The sequence below is a fragment of the Propithecus coquereli genome, unplaced genomic scaffold (assembly GCF_000956105.1).
Source record: "Propithecus coquereli isolate 6110/MARCELLA unplaced genomic scaffold, Pcoq_1.0 Scaffold17, whole genome shotgun sequence".
In the NCBI taxonomy this organism is placed as follows: domain Eukaryota; kingdom Metazoa; phylum Chordata; class Mammalia; order Primates; family Indriidae; genus Propithecus; species Propithecus coquereli.
The window spans coordinates 4,088,532-4,115,290 of record NW_012141635.1 but is presented as its reverse complement, the minus strand read 5'-3'; the positions used below and the strand labels follow the sequence as shown (position 1 = coordinate 4,115,290).

At 40.4% G+C, this 26,759-nt stretch overlaps 1 protein-coding gene across 1 annotated transcript in view; it reads left to right on the top strand.

Moving 5' to 3' along the window:
- OSBPL1A (oxysterol binding protein-like 1A) overlaps positions 1-26,759 on the top strand; it is a 193,783-nt gene that overhangs the window by 156,620 nt on the left and 10,404 nt on the right. Inside the window, exons 18-26 of the mRNA XM_012641750.1 lie at positions 4,598-4,732; positions 5,680-5,777; positions 6,621-6,803; positions 9,292-9,399; positions 9,965-10,054; positions 10,295-10,421; positions 13,151-13,267; positions 13,902-14,025; positions 15,112-15,202. Of these exons, the coding sequence (XP_012497204.1) occupies positions 4,598-4,732; positions 5,680-5,777; positions 6,621-6,803; positions 9,292-9,399; positions 9,965-10,054; positions 10,295-10,421; positions 13,151-13,267; positions 13,902-14,025; positions 15,112-15,202 (1,073 nt within the window). The remainder of the gene's footprint in view (positions 1-4,597; positions 4,733-5,679; positions 5,778-6,620; positions 6,804-9,291; positions 9,400-9,964; positions 10,055-10,294; positions 10,422-13,150; positions 13,268-13,901; positions 14,026-15,111; positions 15,203-26,759) is intronic.

Below are 26,759 nucleotides of genomic sequence, written 5' to 3'. Positions count from 1 at the left end.
CTTTGTCCTAGATGTCTGACTCACGAAAGCCCGGCCAGCTGGTGTGGCGCAGCCGTGGCTAGTAGACATTCGCCCGCCCCACCTGCTGTGTTGCATGTTTTCCTGTGGAGCTGTATGCGGAGAAACAGCAACACACATGGCATTGCTTAGAGCTGCAAGATTAAGTCCCTAAGGCCAGCGTTTCTGAGAAAACAAAGCAAAAGCCCTTTGATGGAAGCACTCCTATCCTATAAATACTAAAAAGTCATTCCCAGTGCACCTCTTATTTCCTCTGAGTATATTATAGTCCTTGTAGTGTTTTCAAGGAGAAAATAATCTAGAATCAAACTTACAAGTAAAGTTCTTCATTGCTTTAATGATTAAACCTTTTAAATTCCTTTAAGACAAATCTCACCTGGCTGTTGTGCACAACAAGGTGAAACGTAGAACATAGGAAAAGAATTGAGCCTGAAACGGCAGTCTGTGTCACATATGGGTCACGAAACAGCTGTCACTAGTCGCCACTGCAGTGAACCCCTGAAGTCCTGGTGTTGGACCTCTCCTGGCCAAGGCTTTGGGGGGGGAGCAGTGTCCTTCCCGTCCCTCCTTTGCCTTTTCAGCACAGACCCCTCTGCTGCGCTGCCGTCTGAGTAGCTTCTCCACAGCCCGGCAGCCCGTGGGATAGGACGAAGTAGCCCAGCCTTTGCGGCATCCTTACTTCCACGCCGCCTTGGAGGACTTGGAAATCTTGTGTGCATTATTCATAATAATGATAATAGCTAGCTAGCATTTATTGTTCACTTAATATATGCCTGGCACTATTCTAAGTGTTTTATATGAATTAATTCATCTAATCTTTACAAGTCCTTGAGGTATGTAATGAAATTGTCTCCACTTTGAGAGGGGGGGACTTGCTCACTGCCACACAAGCAGCAGGTAGTACAACTAGGATTTGAACGCAGTGGAGTTGATCTCACAGCCCATGGTTTTTCTTTGTTTTTCAAGTATGGTAAAATACATACAACATAAAATATACCACCTTGACCATTTTTAAGTGTAGAGTTCAGGTGCACTAAGTCTGCTCACGTCATCGCTGCTGTCAATCTGCAGGACTGATACTCTGTCCCCATTAAACACTAACTGCTCATGCCCTCATCCCAGCCCCTGGCAACCACCACGCCACTTTCTGTTCCAGGCTCATTCTTTTAACCACAATACTTTACTGTTTCTGCAACTTAGGAGTGGACTAATCTGAATGTATTTCATTGCCTTCTTTTTCTGTCCTATGACTTACTCACCGATTTCCCCTTGTCCATGTAATGTTTAGCATAAATGTAAATGTATGTATTGTCAGGGGGACCAGCTTCGGTGGCTGAGGTTTTGGCTTCCCTGTCCTTTCCTTTTGCCAATCTGAAATCGTTAGGTTTTAAAATAGCATCTCTTGTTTTACTCCTGATTAGAAGAGCTTAGATGTTCATTTTAGGAAATTTGGAAAATACAGAAAAGCATAAAGAAGATAATTCAGATTCCTTGTACTACCAACTCCTAGAGATACCCACTGTTAACGTTTTGGTGCTATGATCTTCTAGTATTTGTCTCTATGTCTATAAAAACATATTTAATAAAATTATGAATAGAATATTTTTGAGCATGTTGCTTTGTAACCTATTTTTTTAGGTATGAAAGCGAATGTTTATTTAGAATGAGGAAAAATAACATTTTGAAGTGTCAATAACTGAGAGATACCACAAACAATATAAATCCAAAATAATAATAAATTTTTCATAATTAACTGCCTGATATTCTTCTATACTTTTTTCTTCCATTTTTGGCTACATATTCTGTTATCACACGTGACAATGTTATATTTTCTGTAGCAGGACTAGAAAGATCATTTGATCTTTCCTTAAGCATGATTGATTAAAATTATTTTTTAAATTTTATTTTTTAAAAGACTTTTACTTTTTAGAGCAGTTTTAGGTTGACAGCAAAATTGAGAGGAACGTACAGAGAGTTCCCAGACACTGTCCCCACACATACACGGCCTCCCATTGCCAGGCCCTCCCCAGATTAGAGCGGTCCGTTTGTTAGAATTGATGAACCCACATTGACAGTCGCATCAGTCACCCGAAGTTCATGGTTTACATTGGGGTTCGCTCTTGGTGTTGTGCATTCGTGTAAGACGTGTGTCTGCTATGATAGTGTCATACACAGTGTTTTCGCTGCCTTAACAATCCTCTGCGCTGCACCTGTTCAACCTTCCTTCCCTCCCTCCTAACCCCTGGCAACCGCTGATCTTCCTACCATCTCCATAGTTTTACCTTTTTCAGAAAGTCATATAGTTGGAGTCATACAGTGTGTAGCCTCTTCAGAGTGACTTCTTTCACTTAGCGATATGCATTTAAGTTTCTTCCATGTCTTCACATGGCTTAATAGCTCATTTCTTTTTAGCATTGAATAATATTCCAAAAGTAACCTACTTTTTTACTCAGCATTTTGCCACGTTAACTGTAGTACATCCTTAAACAGGAGTTTTGTCTTCAGAGAGCTTGTTGTCCAGTGAAGACGACAGGAGAAGTGCAGTGCAAGATGAGAAATGCCTGAAAAGGAATAAAGTCAAGGAGCGGTGGGAATACCTCTGGGCAGGGCACACCTGCAGTGTACCTCTCTCTCCTTGAGGTGATGAGGATGTCGGCAGAGTATAAGATACTGTCCCTTTCTTAAGGAATTGTATTAAAGTTGGCACAATAAGCTGGTTAGTACGTGTGACATAACAACAGGTAATATAATCTAATTTATGATGAAATGCTAAGTTGTGAGCAATAGATTCTGGTACTCCAAGAGCAGGAAGGAGCAGTAAATCCACGAGTGCTACAATACTTGAGGAGGAAAGACTTGAACTGAGCCTTGAAATCTGGGTAGGACATGGAGGAATTAAGGGAAGAGAGCAGGGCTCCAGGCCCAGTGGCTGTAATGAGGCTTTTAATCCAGTGCCTGACACAGCACCTGACATGACACATAGCAGGTGCTCAGTTAAGTAAGTGTTTAATGAAACAGTGAACATGACTGAATGGACAGATTGGAAGTAATACATCTCTTTTGACATCAAAGATGTTGACTCTCATGCAGCATGGATGGGAGTGTAAATTGGTAAAGCCCTTTTAGAAAATGTTCAGTTTGGCGTAGTATGTGTTAAAAAAAAAAAAAAAAAATGAGCATGCCTTTGACCCAGGAACTCCACTTAGAGGAATCTACTTAAAAGCCATATTTGCCAAAAAAAAAAAAGAGGCATATTTACCTATATTCTTAAAGATACATGATTAAATAGTTCATGATATATCCTTAGATGGACTTTGCTTTAAATTTGGCAAACACATTAATAAACAGCATTTATTAACATGCCCAGAACTGAGTAGCTCAGTAAAAACGTAAACATTTAGGGGGAGAAGGTCAGGGCTGTGTCAGGTGGCATTCAGCCTGCATTGCACCTCAGGACTGTTCACCTGACCATGTGACTTTAGCCAAGAGGCTTCATGAAAGACCTGATTCCCAGGGCAATGGCAGGTAGAAGTTTGGGAAGATCATCAGAATATTCCAGTGAACACCAAGATAAGTGTGTTACTTAATGAATTTTTTAAAGGCCTCACAATGCTGTTGCTTGCTGACAGCACATGGTAAACAGAGTTGAAAGATTTTAATTCAGGTCAGAAACCCTACCCAGTTGTTAAATTATTTTTGAGAGTCTACTCTGATGGCATCATTCTAGCAGACAGAGTTGAAAATCTATTCCGTAAAATACACAATAGCCTTCTAGTACCCTAGTCCACAGCTGATACTAGATTGGCATGCTCAGGAAAGCTTAATCTTGTCCACCAAAAACAGTCTAAAATTTCTTCTGGAAAATTACCCACAAAAATGGGATACATGGTTGATCTTTAGCCTACTGTTAGAAGATAGACATACTGAAATTTTAACAAATTTACTTGAGCAGACAGTTATTCATGACTTGGGCAGCCCCGCATCTCAAGGAGGTCAGTTGTCCCACAGAGAGGGCTGGAGGGGGAAGTTGTGATAAGGCGTTCTTTGCAGGAGCAAGATAAAGAATATATTTAATAGGTTAAAGTGGAAAGTCCCTAATTAGAGGTACATTTGGTGGTCTCTGATTGGTAATGCTTAAGTTTACATTGAGTTGGGTTTTAGTTTGCTTATGTAGGAACCCAAGTCACCGGATCTGTCTTAGCCTAGTGACACCCCAATTAATTCACACCACACTATGAAGATTTTTGCTTTGTGTTCCCATCACCTTTATGCCCCATTTCCTTATTCTGACATAAGGCTGACTTATTAGTAGTCATCCACTCACGCTCACCACCACATAGTGAGCTCATAGAAGCCATGGAGAACATTTGCTTCATCTTCGTATTTCCTTCAAGGCCTAGAACAGTCTACTCCATGTTGTTAGGTGCTCTGGAAAGATTTGTGAAATTGAACTACCATTAATGAAAAATAGTAATCGCTATTTTTTGTTACTTCCTTTCTAGGAATGTGTTATATAATGATAACAGCAGATACGTTGCTGTGTGTATTGTACATAACAGTTTGTTTTCTGGTTAAACAGGAGCTATCCAAGATCACCATGCCAGTCATATTTAATGAGCCTTTGAGCTTCCTTCAGCGACTGACTGAATACATGGAGCACACATACCTCATCCACAAGGCCAGTTCCCTTTCTGATCCTGTGGAAAGGATGCAGGTATGTGTCAAGCAAGCCCTGGAAAAGGTCTAAGGCCCAGAGACCTCTCTACTAACCCGCCCCAAACACACACACACACACAAAGTTAGTGTTAAGTCCAGTGTGAGGTTGGGAAATATTAATGTTAAAAGCTGTCAGCATGTTTGGAGTGTCAGTGCCACCGTAGTGCAAAGACCAATAAGAATTGCAAGAGAAGCAGGCAGTGGTCTGTAACCAAACCTGGATATTGATGAGCTTTTTTTAAGTCTTCGTTTTAGAAAGTAGCATTATATTAGGTGGAAAAATTCAACCTTTGGTCTTTTAGGCTTTCTCAGGGTATTTCCAAGAAGGCATGAATACACACACACACATAGATACATGTGTGTGCTTATGTGTATATATAAATATATATACATTGCTATATATGTTAAAAGACAGCAAGAAATTGAACTTTTTCATTTTCTTTTAAATAGAAGATGTTTATGTGATTTACATGAATGCACTAGATACAGGCAGAGTATAGTAGACACATTGTTCTCCTTGAAACAAAATAATAGCATTCTAAACTAAAATCCTTCTGTTCTTTCATTTATATAAATTGGCTTTTTCCAACCTCATTGGACTTAACACCAATTAACTTGTTGAGTTAAATGTACTTTTAAAAAATTTTAAATGAAATAAAAGTAACTTTGGGTTTGAGAATTTTTTTTAAAAGTCCTTGGGAGAATTTGTAGCACTCTTAGGGCATTATGAGAATCACAGTTGGCAATAACTATAGGAAGTGACTGAAAGTCATTTTCATTTTGAATATCCAAGTTTCAATATCACGTTGCTAGAGCCGTATTAAAAATCCAAAGTAATTAAACTCCTCGAAATAATTTTGAAAATTCTTCAGCAAAATTTTGGCTCCTAAAAGAATGAGGAGCAAGCTAGGCTATTTTTAACTTGTTTTGATGCTTTGTCCACAGTGTATAGCTGCATTTGCTGTATCTGCTGTTGCGTCTCAGTGGGAACGTACTGGAAAACCTTTCAACCCACTTCTGGGAGAGACTTACGAATTAGTTCGGTGAGGTCTTTCACTCCATTCCAGATGGATAGTTGAAGTTGTATGATTTATATTAATCGTTTTTCAAATGAAGAGGAAAAATATATGTATTAGCACCAATAATTATGAATGACTAGAGCAGTTATCAATTTTGGTATTTGTTTCTATGATACTTACTAGAGACTATGTCAAAAATATTGAAACATACATAATGTTCCATTATAAAAAGTAATTGCAAGGATTTCAGTATTCCCGATCATGTAGTATCGATCATCCTCCCTTTCTCCTTATATATATCATAAGACGTGATTGGAGGTTTTTTTATAACCATATAAAGTGTAAAGATAAACTTTTGCCATAAAGCCAATGAATGCATTTACAAGTGCAGTTCTGTTTGCTTGTGCTAGCCTGCTTCTTATTTGTAAACAATTAGGGGAATTTATTTGGCTTTAGTTTTTCTATATCTTCCGCCTCTTCTCTGCACAGTTTTGATCTCATTTATTCCCTAGGTGTTTGAAAATGGATACAACCAGATTTCTCTTATTATAAAAGGAGCAATAAGTTTTAAATTTACATGATTAATATTACTATCACCCAAATTTATGTGGGTGTTCTTTATTTTAGCATGTTCAGAGTGGCTAGCCTTATAATAACATTGGATTTAATAGTTTGGGGTTGCATTTGTATAATTTCTCATATGTTAAGCTGTTCTTTTATGAGGATGATAAAGAATTGTTTATTTTGTCAAACTTACTCCTTTAATGCTTTTACGTTGCTTTTTGACTTAAATGACAATAATGTACACATAATGATGGGGTTAATTATAATGTTGCCCCCCCTTTTTTTTTTTTTTTTAATTTTAAGAGATGACCTTGGATTCAGACTCATCTCTGAACAGGTCAGCCATCACCCCCCAATCAGCGCATTTCATGCAGAAGGATTAAACAATGATTTCATCTTTCATGGCTCAATATATCCCAAACTGAAGTTCTGGGGAAAGAGTGTGGAAGCAGAACCCAAAGGAACCATCACTTTGGAGCTCCTTGAGTAAGTTCTAATCAAGCCATTAAACTCTTTTTGTGTGGATCTACTTGTAAGTATATACACTTACACACAGCCCTGACCTTATTATTCAAAAGCTAGAGAAAAAGCAAGAAACAGCTTTTATCATAGTGTTAATTACTACTTCTATGTAAAAGAATTTGAGAAACATGGCAATAGCCATGGGTGTGTAAATAGTTTAACTCAATGTTTGACTATGGTGTTTGGATTTATTTTGAGATAAATTCAGTTAATCACTCCGTGACAGTTCTTAAGAAACAAGCTTTCTGTATATCATGGTGCCAGTGTTTTGCTTAAAGACTTCAAAATTAAGTCACCTTGAGAAATATTGAAATGACAGTTGTGTGGCACATGTTAGACATTAGGTAAGTTATGAGTTAGTTCTCTTTTGTAAGATTAGCTTTAAATTCCCAGGCATTTCCATCCAGGCAAGATAGAATAAGCATCCTCTACCCTGTCTCTTACACTGAGTACAACTAGCAACCCTGGACAGAGACGTAAAGCAACAGTCTGAAGACTCTGAGAAGTACATAGTAGCAGGCAGACAGGAGATAAATCAGACCCTGAAGACCAATATGAGTTTACTGGTTTTATATTTTTCTCCCATATCTCCTGGCTTAGAGTCAGAGCAGCAAGTCACAGAACTGGACATTGGAGGCAGGTAGGAAAAGTTCTAAGAGACTAAAATAAAATGTAAAACTATATAAAGCTTTTGGAAGAAAACATAGGAGAAAATCTTATGACTTTGAATTAGGCAAAGATCTCTTATAGAGATAATACCAAAATTACAATCCATAAAAGGCCAAATTGATAAATTAGATTTTATCAAAATTAAAAACTTTTGCTCTATGAAAGACACTGTTCAGAGATGAAAAGAAATCATATATCCAACTGAGGACTCGTGTCCGTAATATATAAAGAACTCTGAAAACTCAACAATAAGAAACAACAGTAAGATCCAAACAACTCAAGAAATGAGACAAAAGATGTGAACAGATACCTCATTGAAAGAAATATGTGGATGGCAAATAAGCACATGAAAAGATGCGTAACAGCATTAGTTACTAGAGAAACACAAAGTTAAAACCACAGTGAGATACCAGTATACACCTATTAGAATCTCTAAAATCTAAAAAACTGACAACACCAAGTGCTGACAAGGACACAGAACAACGAGAAGTCTCAAACATGTTGAATATCCTCTTCCAGAATGCTTTGGACTGGAGTGTTTCAGATTGTGGATCTTTTCAGATTTGGGGATATTTGCATTATACCTACCTGTTGAGCATCCCAAATCTGAAATGCTCCAGGGAGGATTTCCTTTGAGCATCATGTTGGCACTCAAAAAGTTTCAAATTTTGGATTTGGAATGCTCAACCCATATATTGTTGGTGTTGAGTGTAAAATGGTAGAGCCACTCTGGAGAACAGTTTGGCAGTTTTTTATAAAGTTAACCATGTGTTTACCACGTGACTCAGCAATCCTCCTAGGTATTTACCCTATAGAAATGAAAATTTATGTTCACACAAAAACCTGTATACAAATGTTTAGTGTGGCGTTATTCATAATCACCAAAAACTGAAAACAGCCCAAATGTCCTTCAGTGGGTGAATGGTTAAACAACCATGGTACATCAACACAGTGGATTACTACTCAGCAATAAGAAAGAATGAATTATTGATACATAGAACAATAGGAATGAATTTCAAGTGCATTATACAGATTGAAGCTAATCTCAGAAGGTAACATAGTATATCATTCCATATATATGATATCTGAAAAAGGTAAAACTATGACAATGGAGAACAGATCGGTTGTTTAGGGACTAGGGATGGAGGAGAGTTTGACTACACAAGGGAAGCACAAGCAAATTCTTTAGGGGGTGATGGAGTTTACTCTTCTGATTATGTTGGTGGTGGTTTCACAGATCTATACATGCATTAAAACATGGAACTGTACACCAACAAAAATGAATTTTATATAAATTAAAACAATTCAAAAACATATATCTAAGGATAAATAGAAGATGCAAAACAAATTTTTTCAGAAGCAAAGGATTAAAAATTGGAGTTTATTTACATACACAGGTGTTTTCCTTTGGTGAGGTGGAGGGTACTTTCTCTGGAAAGTGCTTAATAGACCTTCATTCTTATTTTCTACGTCTAATTTTATTTTTCATATGTCTCACAAACTTTTGAATGCTTAAAATGATTAAGTACCTAGTTTATTTGGAGTTTGGTGGAAGTATAGAATTTTTTTCTGAAGCTTTTATTTCCTTTTAAGAAACTGTAAGAATAGGCACCTGATACCTATTTTATTGTAAGTTAACATCAATAGTTTTTCAAGTCTTAGAGCTTAGTTATCTCAAGCAGCCTGATTGGTTAGCCCGCGTCATGGAATTTGAAGCAAATGTACTTTTTAAACAAAATAACACTTGTCACTTATTTTTCTGAGTTGCGGTTTTGTTTTTTAGACACAGTGAAGCATATACATGGACAAACCCCACCTGCTGTGTGCATAACATCATTGTGGGTAAACTCTGGATTGAGCAGTACGGCAACGTGGAAATCATAAACCACAAGTAAGACACTTTAGGGGACTTAGCCATTTCTTCAGTTTTCATCAAACAGTTCCAGTGACCTGCATTTTTTTTTTTTTTTTTTTAAGAAAAGCTCTAGTGGAGCCTGATGAAAATTTAAGAATCAGGCATTATAACTCAAGAGTGAACAGCAGCCCGTGCATTTAAGGAATAGTGTTCATTAAAGTCTTTGATTAAGGAAGGCTGAGTGAACTCTGAGCTTCCCCAGCCTCTGTGAATCTTAATTACAATCTCAGCTCGTTTTGTCTCTATTGTTTAGTTTGTTTTTCATACTGGGTTGGGGGGGGTGACATAAGAGTTATTAAAACAGTTGGGTTCAAATCCTACTTTGTGACTTTAGGCAAGCCATTTATTGTTTATATGAATCTTGGGTACCTTTTTTTTTTTTAAGGTGAGTACATTACTAATTGAGGATTAATCATAGTAACTTATGCATGGAGCTGGCATGTATTAAAAGTCAGTAAACAGCTGTTGCTAGAAAGGTTATCACAGTTATTCTCTACTGCTTCTTTCGAATGGTAATCTGAATTTCGTATTTCCTTTATAGGACTGGGGACAAGTGTGTGTTGAATTTTAAGCCATGTGGCCTTTTTGGTAAGGAATTACACAAAGTTGAAGGCTACATCCAAGATAAAAGGTAAAATTTCTATTTTAAGTGTTGAATAGTATAGATGATGTTCACTAGATAAAATGTCGGTATTAAAATATGCTGTCATGGTATAGAAATAAGCGTTCTAAGAAGTTGAAAAAAATCTTTCTTCTACAAGGAAGTATCTATTTCTTTAAAGAATCTGATTCATACAAACCTCTATAGCAATATTCAGTTACTGCAAAACACTGGTTTAATTGTTGGCTAAATATCAATTTCTCTTGACAGCAAAAAGAAGCTCTGTGCGCTTTATGGGAAGTGGACTGAATGTTTATACAGTGTTGATCCTGCCACTTTTGATGCTTACAAAAAAAATGATAAGAAAAATACCGAAGAGAAGAAAAACAGCAAACAGGTGAACATCCTGTCAGGTGGTATCTAAGGAATAACTGGACTCTTCAATTTGTGCTCATCCTTTTGGAGTTGGCCTGTTACCGGGTCACAGTTTGACTGTTTTTTTTTTTTCTTTTGGCTAGTGCACGTAACTTTTCTCTTTGCATCTTTTTAATGAGCAACTGTCTGCCTTAGTAGCAAATGTTTGTCATAATCTTATATAGGATATGGATATGTATGAGTTTTATAGTTGTGCAGCAGTTATACCTGAGATTTTGATTCAATTCATGCAGCTTTGGAAAGTTGGAGTTCATCTTAGTGAGACAAATTTTCTTTTCCTTCTGTTTATATGCATTAGAGGTTGAAATTGTTTGAATATTTAAAATTTCCTCCAAAATTCTCTCTTACTTTTTCATGCTTCTTATCAGTTTTGTTACCTTATCACAAAAATCACTAAAGTAAAGACCATCATAGTTGAAGGAGTCATCCCTGGGCTGCTGTCCTCTTCGTACTAAATTTTCTTCTTTGCACGATAGTTAACGTCCAGATAGAATTTCCTGCAAGCGAGGCACATGGCTTCTTGTCACATGGCCCCCAGCAGGCTCTCATGGTCATCAGACTCCTGTCCCTTCCCTCCAGGCAGAAACGCTGAAAGCTGAAGAAAGATTGCACCTGTTTGGACAGAAAATACGTGTTTGAGGACTGATTTCTTTCTCAACCAGCCTCATGGTTAAGAGTGCAAACTCTGGGTTAGAATCTCATCCCCACCATGTATGGCTAGTGTGAGCTTAGGCAGATTGCCCGCCGCTATGCCCCAGAAAGGGCTCAGCGCAGCATCTGCTCATCGTAAGGACTGGTAATGTCCTTTCTGCTGACAGGACTTCCAGGACTGGCAACTTGAGCATCATCTGCGAACTTGTTTAAAATGCCCCAGGCCCCGCCTCAGACCTGCTTACTGAACAGCAGTCTCTGAGGCCCTTCAGGTGTTTCTTATGCCTGTGAAAGTTTAAGAAGCCCTGATATTCCTTGAAGGTGGAAGATGTATCTATTAGTGACTTTCTTTGTAAATGGAGTTAACCATGGTCCTGAGGTGAGAAGAGTATTGTTAAATGGCCGGAGCATGCTGCTTCCTGTGGCTGGGGCTGCTTCTTTCTATTTCCCTTGAGCTGTATGTGCACAGTTCTGCTGTCCCCCTCACAGCCTGGGTGCCACCTATGTTTCCACTCGGTGAGGCATACCAGCTCTTCTCTGCGACTGGTGGGAAACTGAAGGGCTGGAGAAGGACACATCTCAGGGTCCTGGGACCCCCGACACAAACTCCTTAGCCACAACTCCTGCCAACAGGAGGCAATGTGGGAAAGACAACCTTGCCAACACGCTTGTCATCCGGCCTTCTTTCACAGAGCGGGGACAGCAAAGGACATTGGTGAAATTCCAGAAAATATTCCTTACGTCCCATAAATCCCAGTCAGTCTTCTAGAAAAGTGGCCTTTCCCCCTTGGAGAGAATAAATATTCTCACACATCCACTCTGCCTGGTCTCTTTCCTTCCTGTGTGCATCTGCCTGTCATAGATTTCTGACATTCCTGAACATGCTCATATGCCGTGGGAAGTTTTTGTCATCAACATTGTCACCTCTTTGCTGTTTTCTAAACTATACATTCACTGAAAGCATCTCAACCAATAGTTCTAGATTTGTTAACTGTGTGATGTTGGAGGTATTAACCTTCCAAAGCCTTGAACACTTTATGTATAAAACTGCAGTAGTAATATCTCCTCATAGGTTTACTACACGAAGACTAAGCATATGGAGCACCTAGCATAGCTCTGCCCATGGGGAGGGTAGCCAAAGGAAATGTTGGTTTCATTTTTAGCCTGATTTCTTTTAAAATTCTCTTTTTATCAAATGCATTCAGGATCCCTACTGGTTTTGTGTCATTGATAAATTTAGCTAACTGCCCCAAGAACGTAACCTTTCGTTGTTTTCAGAATGTTCCGCGTATTGTCTGTGCCTCTCTGGTGTGTGAGTCCCTCGAAAGTCAGGCAGTTCTGTACTTCTCTGGCATCCCAGTGCAGAGCATTTAGAAGTTCCTCAGTACATACTGAAATGAGTTATTTCGTTTTAAAAAAATAAAAGCTTTAAAAACAAAACACTGTAGGATAGAGTGATGATGATGATGCATTAAATGCAAGTAACACTCAATGAAACAACACATAAAGTTCACGAGACTCATAGCACTTATCAGGCATTCAGAAAGTATCTATTGGCTCCCTACAAAGGTAAAGATATAAGAATTAGGAAGTCATAATGTCCCTGCCCTTAGGTGGTTTACATTCTAGTGGTGTGCAATAAATGATGGTTATTGTAAAATTTGTGAGTGTGCATATATAGTCACGTGTTGCTTAATGACAGAGATATGTTCTCAGAAATGCATCATCAGGCAATTTTGTCATTGTGTAACCATCATACAGTGTACTTACACAAACCTAGTATCTATGTTTCTATTTATATATATTTTGTCACGTGGAAAACCAAGTGTCCCAGGACCATTACTGAACATCAATCAGTCATTTCCCCTACTTGATCTGCAATGCCAGTATCAACGTCAGTTTTCTACCTGTGCTCCATTATAATGTTATGCGACCACAGCCGTATGTATGGTCTGTCGCTGACTGAAACATCATTGAGTGGCACATGGCTGTTTTTTAAAACGTTTTGCTTAGATTCTGTTCATCTGTTGGCTTTTCTAGATGAGCACTGCTGAGGAGTCCGATGAGATGCCAATGCCAGATTCTGAAAGTGTGTTCATCATCCCCGGAAGCGTTCTCCTGTGGCGAATAGCCCCACGGCCTCCAAATTCTGCCCAGGTGTGGCATGGCTTTGCCGAATGTGGCCTCACTGTTTCTGTTCAGTACTCTTTCCAGGATGTGTACAGAGCCAGGCCAGGCAGCATTGAGACCTAGGCCCCAGTAGTCGTCAAAACGCCCCTCGGTTGTCCCCCAGCTGGTGCCTGTGTACGTGTCCCCCTCTCACCCTGAGGCCCACACGTCCATGCTGTCTGTCCCTCTGGTGTCCTCTGGGAGGACGTGCTGAGTGGGACCTCATGGGGGCTCCTTTAATAGTTACTTAGGGGTATGCTTGGCCCTTGATAAGTACAAGATGATGCAGTGTGGTCAGTAGAAGCCCTCTAGACCCAGCACAGAATGAATTTAATGAAGAATAAAGAAGAACATTGATTTTGCTTATAGTTCTACTTAAAGTTGCTAGTGATAGAGGATATTTATTCTGTGAGGCCTGCTTTGAGATTTCTTTGAGACAAATACCCACAGGTTGTGCAGATTTGGGGGGAGGCACTTAGATATGTGTGATCTGAGAAAGGGTGAGCACCCTTACCACAGAACGGAGGGGTCACTGTCACATCAAACCCCTTCTACTTTCAGGGCCTTCCATTTTGCATTAGGCCTTGGTGTGTGTTAATTCCATCATTTTTCTTCTTTTCAGATGTATAATTTTACTAGTTTTGCAATGGTTTTGAATGAAGTAGACAAGGAAATGGAGAGTGTGATTCCTAAGACGGACTGCAGGTTGCGGCCTGACATCAGAGCCATGGAAAATGGAGAGATAGGTACCTGGCACCTGATGACGCTACCGGGGAAGATTAATCTCTTTGGGGATGGTGGTTTGTTTTATTCCTGGTGACTGTTAGCATCATTTGGGGTCCTAACATTTTTAGTCTCTCTCAGATTTTTGAATTATAATTCAATTTAAATTCAGTAACTTTTGTTTTAAGTTTGGAAATCTGAGGTAGACCTTACTAGCTCATATTCATTATTTCAGTAATACCTCCCTGATAATTGATCTGTACATGTGACCAGAGGTGAATCTTAAATGTCAGAGGAGAATTTGAGAAAAGAGTAGCATCTTTATCAACTTTAAACTGTATTCTGACTAATTATGTCACTATATATTTCAGAATTTATCACCTTGTGAGCCTCATAGAGAAGAGTATGGCCTCCCCTTGGTTACTTATATTTTTATCTGGAAGTGTTAAATTTCTTCTAACTCAGTAGTTCTCAAAAGGGGGGCAATCCCCCCCGCCCCGCCAAGGGAACATGTGGCAAGGTCTGGAGACTTTGGTTGTCACATCTGGGAAGGTGCTAGGGGCATCTAGAGGCCAACGGTGCTTCCAAATGTCCTCTAATGCACACGGCATCAGATCCAACATGTCATTAGTGCCAAGGTTGAAAAAAACTGTTCCACCTGAATTTCCAGATCCTCTTAGTGAGACAGAGCAACAGTATTTTGGAAAATTGTTTAAATTTCTTATGAATGGAATCTGAAAAAGCTCTGAGGTCTTGCTAAAAATTCAGGATTTCACATTCAGGTTTTACATCCAATTTGTCATTGAAGGATTTTTAACAATTTTTTTGGCCAAAGAATAAACAGGTTCTTTTGGTAAATGCAAAGGTGGTTAAGGGAACAGGCTGTCAGAAGAGCTGTCTGTGTCTTGAATGCCAGCGCTGCCTCTTACTAGCTTGGATATGTGTTAAAATTTTAACTTGATGTTTGATTGTGGTGTTTGTGTTCTAATAAAGTATTGATCATGCTAATACATGTGGCTGGGGCCTTTCCATAAAGCTAGTGTGCTCAGTACTGTGCCTGAATCCTCTGCATAGTGAATAAACACTTTTTATCGATGTTCTTATTTCAGATCAAGCTAGTGAAGAAAAGAAACGACTTGAGGAAAAACAAAGAGCAGCCCGCAAAAATAGGTCCAAGTCGGAAGAGGACTGGAAGACGAGGTGCGTGCCTTTTTCAGAACATGTGGCAGAGCCCTAAGGCAGGCCATGGGGTGTGGACAAGGCAGGGGTGTCAGATGCTGTGAACTCCAGAGCCCGGGTCTGGCAGACATACTCCCTGCCGAGTTGTTCCCAGGCCTGAGAAAAAAGTTATTTCCACTGACATGAGGGGTCAAGCTGAAGGAGTTGCATGTGTGACAAAGAAAAATGACTGCTGGGGAAATTCAAGTTAAAATAATCCCACTCAGTTATCACACATAAATATTAATTGAGCATACTATCTTCCTTCCTTATCTAGCAATCCCTGTCGCTTCCTTATGTAAGAGGGAAAGTAAAATCCAGAGTCACAGATTCTGGCATAAAAATACTTTCAGAGCCATTTGCATATATAGTGAATAAATTATAAGGCCATTTGGTTATGTGTATATCATGTACCAATGATACTTAGACCAATGTCTTTACTTTTCCAAACACAAGGGATTTGACAGGTAATGGAAATAGGATTTGTATAAAGTAACACCTTGGATTCTATTCAGAAATTGTAAGTAGGAAATAAAATTTCTGTTGAAATTTTTTTTTTTTTAAAGAATCAGGAGTTACTTAGTAGTCACTTATTGAGTAATAGAATCACTTGAAAATATGAATAGCATAAAAACATTTTCTACATATGTATCACATAATAGAAACCATTGTCCCATAGTTCAAAAGTTAATAAATACATTTTAGAGCCAATATGGGCATAATTTTGCAACCATTCTAATAGATATTATTTGGTAGTCCTTTTGCATCTCAGAGAGGGATAATTATTATAAGTAGAAATAACCTTACATATCATCTAATGCAGTGGTTTTTGGCCTTTTTTGGTAGCATCAAGGTCCTTTTTGCAAATGAACTCAATCTGTAAATATAAAATACGTGCAAACAGAGCTGCTCTGGTTAGACAAGCGGTAGGGCTGGGCCACTCCTTGCTTTCCCCTGCCGTGCACACACCCCAGGTCCCCACAGGACTCCATGGAATACAGTTTGAAAACCTCTGGTCTAAAAATCTCTTCTATGCACAGGAGGAATCCATATGCTGGCATGTTTCATTTAGGGGACGTGCTCAAGGGCACACAGCTAGTAACACACGGCTCCACCTTCATTAAGTCTTTAGTAAAAGCCACTCACACTGCTTTGCTGTGGTCCCTTTTGAAAGGATTTAATACATTTTATCATTGTAGTCTCTTTTGCAGAAAAGCCCACTTTTGTACTATATTTCTAATTGTTTCTGGTCACATTTTCAGGTATGTATAGTAAGCACAAAGTACACTAAGAATTTTTACTCTCCCATAAAAGTCTTAGCATTTAGAAAGCAAAGATCTTTGGACAACTCTGTAGCAGCCTGAAAATAAAAACTAAAAGCTACGTTTATGAGCTATCCTTTGGAGCCTTACACATGCTTTCTTCCACATCTGTCTCTTAGCATCAGTGGTTCTTCTGTGAATACACAGATCTTTAAAATGATCTACTGACCCTTTGTCAGAATATGTGCTTTGAGCTCTTTCCCAGTGGTGATAATGAGATTGCACATTCACTGACTGTTCTCATGACTAACAGTGCTTTTTTTGAATAGTTTGGCTCATTTTGAATAGGGATGGGGCGTGGGGCAATTTTGTAAAAGAGCATTTTCTTCTGGGTGGTGCTAACTAGCTGGCTAGCCCTCATAAAAAATCAAACCCCCAAATTTAATGTGCTCCAAGTTTCTCCATGCTAAACGGCATTGCTGCCAATATTCCTGTCCCTCACTTGAAGAGAGCAGACTACAGAGTTTGTCAGGCTATGAGCTATGATTCCCTGCTTGTGCTGCCTGTGACCCTGACCTGTCCCTCAGAGGAGCCGAAGGCTGTACTGGGGTGTGGGGAGGAAGTGGGAGAACTGGCGAGAGACAGCATTTGTAGAGAAGGGCAAGAAATGAGCCAAAAAAAAAAAAAAATTGGTGGTGCACAGTCTCCCACAGTATAAGCATTGTGCAGGAGTAGTATTTTTATAAAATGCCATTTTACTGATAAAGACCCATGGACTCTGTAGACCAAAATAGCGAATAAAGGGTACCAAAGAAATCTCCTTTCCCTCCTCTTTCCTAAAATCTTTCCCACACTTTCCTAATATCTTTAAGACTTTAAAAAGACAAATTAACTGGATTTTTCTGTGGGGGAAGGGACAGGGATGATAGCAGAGAAGTTCGCAGACATGAGTGCTCAGATTTAGAGTACCTAGGAGTTGAGAAAAACCCTAATCCCTTGAATCAGACCATTATTTTGGAGGTGCACATCTTTTTGTTTGTTTCGTTTTGTTTTTTTTTTTATTTCAGCATATTATGGGGGTACAGATGTTTAGATTATGTATGTTGCCCTTGCCCCAACGCCCAAGTCCAAGTTTCAAATATGTCCATCCTTCGGGTGGTGCACATTGCACTCTTTGTGTATGCATATACCCGTCCCCTCCCCCCTCCCCCCTGCCCAACATCCAATAGATGTTGTTCTTATATGTGCATTTATGTGTTGATCAGTTAATACCAATTTGATGGTGAGTACATGTGGTGCTTGTCTTTCCATTCTTGGGATACCTCACTTAGTAGAATGCGTTCCAGCTCTATCCAGGAGTATACAAGAGGTGCTATATCACCATTGTTTCTTAAAGCTGAATAGTACTCCATGGTATACATATACCACATTTTATTAATCCACTCATGTATTGATGGACACTTGGGTTGTTTCCACATCTTTGCAATTGTGAACTGTGCTGCTATAAACATTCGGGTGCAGGTGTCTTTCTTATAGAGTATCATTTGTTCTTTTGGGTAGATGCCCAGTAATGGGATTGCTGGATCGAGTGGTACTTCTATCTCTTTAAGATAGCTCCATATCTTCCACAGAGGTTGCACTAGTTTGCAATCTCACCAACAGTGCATGAGTATTCCTATCTCTCCGCATCCACGCCAACATTTATTGTTTTGGGACTTTTTGACAAAGGCCAGTCTCACTGGAGATAAGTGATATCTCATTGTGGTTGGTTTTTTTTTTTTGTTTTTTTTTTGAGACAGAGTCTCACTATGTTGCCCAGGCTAGAGTGCCGTGGCGTCAGCGTACCTCACAGCAACCTCAAACTCCTGGGCTCAAGCGATCCTACTGCCTCAGCCTCCCAGATAGCTGGGACTACAGGCATGCGCCACCATGCCGGGCTAGTTTTTCTATATATTTTTAGTTGTCCAATTAATTTCTTTCTATTTTTAGTAGAGACGGGGTCTCACTCTTGCTCAGGCTGGTTTTGAACTCCTGAGCTCAAACAATCCACCCGCCTCGGCCTCCCAGAGAGCTAGGATTACAGGCGTGAGCCACCGCGCCCGACCTCATTGTGGTTTTAATTTGCATTTCCCTGATGATTAGAGATGTTGAGCATTTTTCCATATGTTTTTTGACCATTATTCTGTCTTCTTTTGAAAAGTTTCTGTTCATGTCCTTTGCCCACTTTTTGATAGGGTCGTTTGATTTTTTCTTGTTGATTTTCCCGAGTTCTAAGTAGATTCTGGTTATCAGCGCTTTATCGGATTTATAGCATGCAAAAATTTTCTCCCGTTCTGTAGGTTGTCTGTTTGCTCTTGTGACCGTTTTCTTTGGCTGTGCAGAAGCTTTTTAATTTGATCAGGTCCCATTTATTTATTTTAGTTGTTGCTGTGATTGCCTTTGGGGTCTTCTTCATAAATTCTTTGCCTAGGCCAATGTCTAGAAGAGTATTTCCAACATCTTCCTCTAGAATTCTAATAGTTTCACTCCTTAGGTTTAAATCTGTTACCCAGTGTGAGTTGATTTTTGTGAGAGGTGAAAGGTGTGGATCCTGATTCAGTCTTCTACATGTGGCTATCCAGTTTTCCCAGCACCATTTATTGAATAAGGATTCTTTTCTCCAGTGTATGTTTTTGTCTGCTTTGTCAAAGATTAGGTGGCTATAGGAGGACGGTTTTATATCTGGGTTCTCAGTTCTGTTCCACTGGTCAATGGCTGTATATTTGTGCCAGTACCAAGCTGTTTTGATTACGACAGCCTTATAATAAAGTTTGAAGTCTGGTAAGTTGATACCTCCCATTTTGTTTTTATTGCCTAGAATTGTTTTTGCTATGCGGGGTCTTCTCTGGTTCCATACAAAGCGTAAAATCAATTTTTCTACATCTGTGAAGAATGATGTTGGTATTTTAATAGGGATTGCATTGAATCTGTAGATCACTTTGGGTAGTATAGACATCTTAACGATGTTGATTCTGCCGACCCACGAGCATGGTATGGTTTTCCACCTGTTTACGTCCTCGCTATTTCCTTCCTCAATGTTTCATAGTTCTCCCTGTAGAGGTCTTTTACCTCCTTAGTTAAATATATTCCTAGATACTTTATTTTCTTAGTTGCTATTGTGAAGGGAATTGAGTCTTTGATTTGGTTCTCGGTATGACTGCTATTGGCGTATATGAAAGCCTCTGATTTGTGTGTATTGATTTTATATCCTGAGACTTTACTGAATTCATTTATCAATTCCAGGAGCCTCTTGGTTGAATCCATGGGGTTTTCTAGATATAATATCATGTCATCAGCAAATAGTGAGAGTTTGATCTTTTCTGTTCCCATTTGTATGCCTTTAATCCCACTCTCTTGCCTGATTGCTGTGGCCAGGACTTCCAGCACTATGTAGAATAGAAGTGGAGATAGTGGGCAACCTTATCTGGTTCCAGTTCTAAGTGGGAATGCTTTCAATTTTTCCCCATTCAATATGATGTTGTCTGTGGGTTTGTCATAAATGGCTTGTATCAATTTTAGGTAAGCCCCATCTATGCCTATTTTGTTAAGCGTTCTTATCATAAAAGGGTGTTGAATTTTGTCAAATGCTTTTTCTGCATCTATTGAGAGAATCATAAGGTGGACATCTTTAGTGCAGTGTTCTGGCTGAACTGTCACCAAGAGCAGGTGATCCCCAAAGGTAGACTTGCAGACATAGTCTTTAGAGAACTTTTTTTAGAAGCTCACATGTGAACAAGAACATCCTTTGCTGTTAAACGTACCATTCTGTGAAATGTCTCATTGCAACTTGGACTTTTTGTCTCTCTCCTCTCAATTTTGTATGGAAGAAATCTGATGACACAGGGCCTGAGGCTTGATTAACTTTTAAAATTATTTCTGATTACCTTGATGTTGATTTGCCTGCTTTTCTGAAGTGCTTGACTTTGCTAAGCCTGCCTACAAAAGTAATTTTATTGTGTGGACTTTTGAAATCCAAAGGAATATAATAACTATATACTTCACATTAAACAGAAATTCTGTGACTTTGATTAAATAATGGATCCTGAGAATTTGTGGTGTATCCAAAGTTTGAATAACTCATATTTTGATCATTTAAAGTAAACTTTCTAAATTTCTAATTAGAAAAACTTCCCAAACCTAAATAAATAATTTATATAATAGTATTCTAGAAAACTTGGTCTAATAGGCGTTTACTACTATATGATCCTTCAAGGAATTAGCCTAATGTAAAGAATTTCTTTTCTCTGTTAGGGCTTTTATTGTTGCTATGGAGATAAGAACTTTTAAAACAAATCTAACCTCATTCTTAATAACTAAATATTTTAAAATTTTTTGTATTGATACATTATATTTGTACATTTTTATGGTGACCAGGTGATATTTTGTTATGTGCACAGAATGTTTAATGATCAAATCAGGGTATTTAGGATATCCATCACCGCGAGTGTTTATCATTTCTATGTGTTGGGAACATTTCAAGTCCTCTCTTCTAATGATTTTGAAATATACATTGTTGTTAAACTCTGTCAAACATGAGAACTTATCCTTCTATCTAACTGTATGTTTATGCCAATTGACCAGTCTTTCTTCATCTCTCCCACACACCCACACCCCCTTCCCAGCCTCTGCCAACCATCATTCTACTTGCTACCTCCATGAGATCAACTTTTTTAGCTCCCATATATGAGAACGTGTAGTATTTGTCTTTCTGTGCCTGCCGTATTTCACTTAACGTAATGACCTTAAATTCCACCCATGTTGCTGCAAATAACAGGATTTCATTCTTTCCTGTGTCTGAGTTAGTATTCCGTTGTGTCTTACATATACTATGTTTTATTTATCCATTCATCCATTGGTGGACACTTAGGTTGATTCCGTATCTTTGTTATTGTGAATAGTGCTGTAATAAACAGGGAGATGCAGGTATCCCTTTGATATAATGATTTCCTTTCCTTTGGATAAATATCCAGTAGTGGGATTGCTGGATCATATGGAAGTTGTTTTTAGTCTTTTGAGAAACCTCCATACTGTTCTCCATAGTGGCTGTACTAATTTACATTCCCACCAATAGTGTATGAGAGTTCCCTTTCTCCACATCCTTGCCAGCGTCTGTTATTCTTTGTCTTTTTAATAATAGCCCTTCTAACTGGGGTGATATGATCTCATTTTGGTTTTTATTTGCATTTCCCTGATGATTAATGATATTGACATTTTTTTATATACCTGTTGGCCATTTGTATGTCTTCTTTTGAGAAATGTCTATTCAAGTCCTTTGCTCACCTTTTAATGGGATAATTTGGGTTTATTTGCTGTTGAGTTTGAGTTCCTTGTATATTCTGGATATTAGTCTCTCATCAGATGGGTAGTTGGCAAATATTTTCTCCCATTCCACAGGTTGTCTCCTCACTGTTGATTGTTTGCTGTGCAGAAGTATTTTAGTTTAATATAGTTCCATTTGTTTTTGTTGCCTATAATAGCTAAATATTTTTAGAAACAGTTTATTTGGAAATACTAGAAAACTATTTTCATAAATGTTACTCTGAAAACTAAATCATATTTAGAAAATGTTACACAGATTTAATTGTGAACCTTTTGAGCAAGTAATTTTGCATTTCCATAATTACCTAAAGAAAAGCTGGTACTGTGGGAAATGAATTATATGTTTTTCAAAGTGCAAGAAAATGATTAGGGCTGCTGTTTCTAGCATTAGAATAGGACAGGTTAAGTTGTCAGAAGCTAAATGTAACCAAAGAATCCATATTAGCATTGAGGAACTGGAGACCCAGAAAGATTTAGACTAATTTCAGTAGATTATGTGTAGGAAAATCATGGTCTTTAAAATTAAACCTAAGTTTGTTATCAGTTACTAGTTTGGGCAAGTTCTTTAATTGCTCCAACATTGAGTTTCTCATCTGTAAAATGGAGCTTTAAGAGTCTGGGGGGGAATTCGGCCAATAAGTGGCGATGCGATGAGCCGAGTGGGAGGTGAAAAACGCAGACACCTACACGCGAGTGAGGCGCTCCCCTGCAGGATTGGCTTCGTGAATCTACAGAGAGGCAGCGAGGGACAGGCAGTCCCGCGGATAGAGTCAAGTGAACTCAAAAAACACTCGCAAATTACCAGAGAGTTGGGACAAAGGGGAAAGGCAGCACGGGACAGCCATGCCCCGCGGCGGGCACTCCCGGGCAGGGAGATCTGACTCACAGGAAGATGACTCTTCCTTCACCAAACCCCACTCCCACGCAGGCAGGGAAGTGCCGGAGGTCGGTCCGAGGTGGCGGCGCAGACCAACAGGCGGTGGGGAGCCGAGACAGGCGCGGGGTCCATTTCGAACGCAGCGGAGCATGGCGCTGGGTCGGCATCAGAGGGGAGGGACCGGCCTGAGCGCGCGCTCCCCGGATCGGAGGCCGCGCCGGATTCCACAGGGGAGAGTTTGGAGGCGGCTTCTTGCCACCGGAGACCGCCAGGACTGGATCGGGGGAGGGGAACTCCATAAAAGAGGCTCTACCTGCGGAAATCGCTGAAAGTTCCGTGGGTACTGGGAGGGACACAGCACAGAGGCGCCGTGGGTAGGGCGCGCGGCGGGCTGGCAGGTGGCCCTGGGGCGCACCTCTGGAAATAGGCAACGGTGGACCCCGGCTCCGGATGCCCTCCCGGTGCAGTCGGCTTCAGCGCTGACTAGCAGGGGGTGGGCAGTTGCAATTCGGGGACCCCAAAGCCTGCAACTGCGGTGACTTGTTGCCCGGGCGTCCGCCTGAGTCATAGCCGCTGCCTCTGCGGCAGAGCTGGTCGCGCCCTGCAAGGAGAGTAGCACGCGCAGCCACTTTTTCTCCCGAATCTGCGGAGCCTGTCGCAGCCGCAGACTCAAGCCCCGCCTCCGAAAGGGCAGAAAAGAAAGAGTGATATTGCTGCCGAGTTTCCAGGCGGTCTCCGGCGGCCCTGTTCCACTCAGTTGCTGGCACTGTCCGCAAAATAACAGGGAACTGAGAGTGGACTGAGAGAGACTGCTTATAGAACTGTGATCTGGGACACATAAGCCCTCCTCTGCCAGGCGACCCGACCTCCGTCCCAACACACCACGCTAAAGGGCCGGCCTCTGCCACTAGGCGGAGTAAAGGGGCCATTTTTTTTTTCTTTTTTTTGTATAGTAGTGATCCGAGATGACATAACTAGCCACTCCGCCAGGCGACTCGACCCCTACCAACACATCGTGCCAAAGGACCTGCTTCTGCCTCCAGGCGGAGTAAAAGGGTTGTTTTTTGTGTGGGTTTTTTGTTGTTGTTGTTGTTTTTTCTTTTTTTCTTTTCCTCTTCTTTTCCTTTTTTCTTTTCTTTTTCTTCTCTTTTTCTTTTCTTTTTTCTTTTTCTTTTTTTCTTTCTTTTTCCTCTTCCTTTTTTCCTTTCCCTTCTCTATATACATATTTCTCTTAATTCTTGCTCTTTTTCTTGTTTTTTTTACATATATTTACACATATATATATACATTTTTCTTCTTTCCTTCTCTTCCCCTTCTTCCTCCTCTTTGCTCTCTTTCTGCGAGTGTGTATGTGTGTGGGTGTGTGTCTGTAGCCCACAACTGCAGGAGCCCGATAGTTGAATCTCCTCAGTGGGGCTCTTTTGCACCAAAGAGACAGCGCGCACCCTTGAGAGTGTCTAGTGACCAAGGAGGCCACTCTTCAAGCTGAGACACGCGGTCACATCTCTGCTTGGACTTGGTGGCTGGAGCTGCCGGCCAAACGGACAGATTCCACTGCGGGAAGGGCCGAGTAGAGAGTGAAGGAGGCTGTTTTCCCAGCAGGGTCCTGGAGCCTCATTATCGCGGTGACTTGGCGATCAGCGCCTACTCCCAAGGAATTAGTTCCCCACCCTTGGCAGTGCAGAGGGACAAGGGAAGCTGTTCTCTGGACTGTGACCCTGTGGGGGAGGTGGATGACCCTTGACTATGATCTGACCACCGATAGTGCATACTAAAGGGACTGACCCCACATCCGCTGGGGTGGAATAGCAGGACAGGCTGCTTTCTGAAGTCTGGGTCCCTCAGGGGTCTTAGGCCGGACCTCTCTAGCATCCCTGAAGTGTGTACTTCTTTCCAGCTAGTCAACCCTGCTCTTGAAGGGGTGGAATAATAAGGGTCACCACTTCCTCAACTGAGACGCCAGGTAGCCCCAGGAAGCGCCCTTCCCTCAGTCTGGGGGGTTATCTGCCCCTCTGGCAGGTGAAAACCTGACCTCGGAGGAGGAAAGAAACGAGAGAAGACGTTTTTCAGGCTGGGCCTTGTGATAGTCTCAGGTAACACCACTCCCACAGCCCTCCAGGACAGAGCCCGCCCCTGAAGGTAGGGAGATAGGAGAAAAAATACTTTCCCCATAGGACTAGCCTGAATCTGTATGACCTTGGATCTAAGCAAAAGGGGACAGTGTGTTGGCGCAATACAGCTGATTGGTTTTGAACACCTGACAAGAACATAACACAAAAGCTTGCATTCGGTGCCCAGGCTGTAGTCATCTTAGGGGCTAGTGGTCTGGAAAGGAAAATCTTGACCAGAGTCCTCAGCAATTGCACCAACAGGCATACTCATTAGGAATTCCTCCACAAGAGTGCCTAATAAGCCCTGAATAACATGCTAGCAGCTCTCTCCTAGCTACAGATCAAGCAATTCCTGAAGTATACTGCCTCAGTCACGCTGAGTCCTGCTGCTCTTCTCACCACATCTTAAGTGGTAATAAGGCTCAAGTAGCCCTTGGGAGTGGCAAAACATTTCCCAAAGACTCAGGCTTTTGTATGTCCCATCTGGGATTTTAGAGTTCAATTCAAAGATCCTGGAATACCTTGACATCTGACCCCTCCACGCAAAATTCAAGCAACAAAAGAGAGAACAACCTCATAACTAAACCCAGCGCCTTCCACCTCAACCAAGTAGTAGATAGCGGAGTCACACACTCAAAAGTGACCCAACTCCTGGAAAGCTAAGCAAGGAAAAGAAACCCACTAATCTCTGTAAGCAGAAGGAGCAGATAACAGGCCAGTGATAACCCAACAGGCCAAAACCCCACCAAGACAGCACAAAACCAGGGAACACTTCTTCAGCTCTGCCAAGGACCTTCCCTTTGGAGCCCCAAAATTAAGTTCACAAACCAGTCATAGCACATCCAGTCCTTGACAAAGTAGCCTGATGAGGAAGAATCAACGAAAAAACACAGGAAACACAAAAGATCAGAAAGAAAAGCCACCTCCAAAATAAAATATTCGATCTCCACCAACAGATACCAATGTACAGGATACAATTAAGCTGACAGAAGAAGAATTCTGATTATGGATTGTAAGGAAACTGAACGGAATAGAAGAGAAAATAGAATCCCAACATAAAGAAACCACGAGAACAATCTAGGAAATGAATGAAAAATTTTCCAAAGAAATTGAAATACTAAGGAAAAACCAAACAGAAATTTTGTCAATGAAGGAGGAATTCAGGGAACTTCAAAATACAATGGAAAGCCTCAAGAACAGAATGGATTATGTAGAGGAAAGAATCTCAGAGCTTGAAGACAATGTCTTCGCGCTGAACAAATCAGACGAATAAAAAGAAGACGCAAGAGACAACACCAAAGCCTTCAGATGTGTGGGATTATGTAAAGAAACAGAACCTTAGGATCATCGGTGTTCCAGAGAGAGAAGAAGAAGATACTCAAGGGGTGGAAAACTTATTTCATGGAATACTGGAGGAAAATATGCCAGGCCTGGCCAGAAATCTGGACATCCAGATACAAGAAGCACAGAGAACTCCTGGGAGACTCAATGTGAAAAGGCAATCACCACGTCACGTAGTTATTAGACTGACGAAAGTAAATACGAAAGAAGCAATTCTTCGAGCAGCGAGATGACAGCAACAAATAACCTATAAAGGAAAGCCGATCAGACTAACTTCTGATTTCTCATCTGAAACCCTACAAGCCAGAAGGGACTGGGTCCCTATCCTTAATCTCCTTAAACAGAATAATGCCCAACCCAGAATTCTTTATCCAGCAAAATTAAGCTTCACCTATGAGGGAGTAATAAAATCCTTCCCAGACAAGCAATCACTGATAGATTTTACAAAGACCAGACCAGCCCTACAGGAAGTACTCAGTCCTGCATTACACACTGAACAGCACAATAGACACTCCTCAAAGTAAAATCATTCAAGAGTTAAAGCCTAGAACGTGGACTTTATGATGGCTCAAGGAGCAAAACAAAACAAC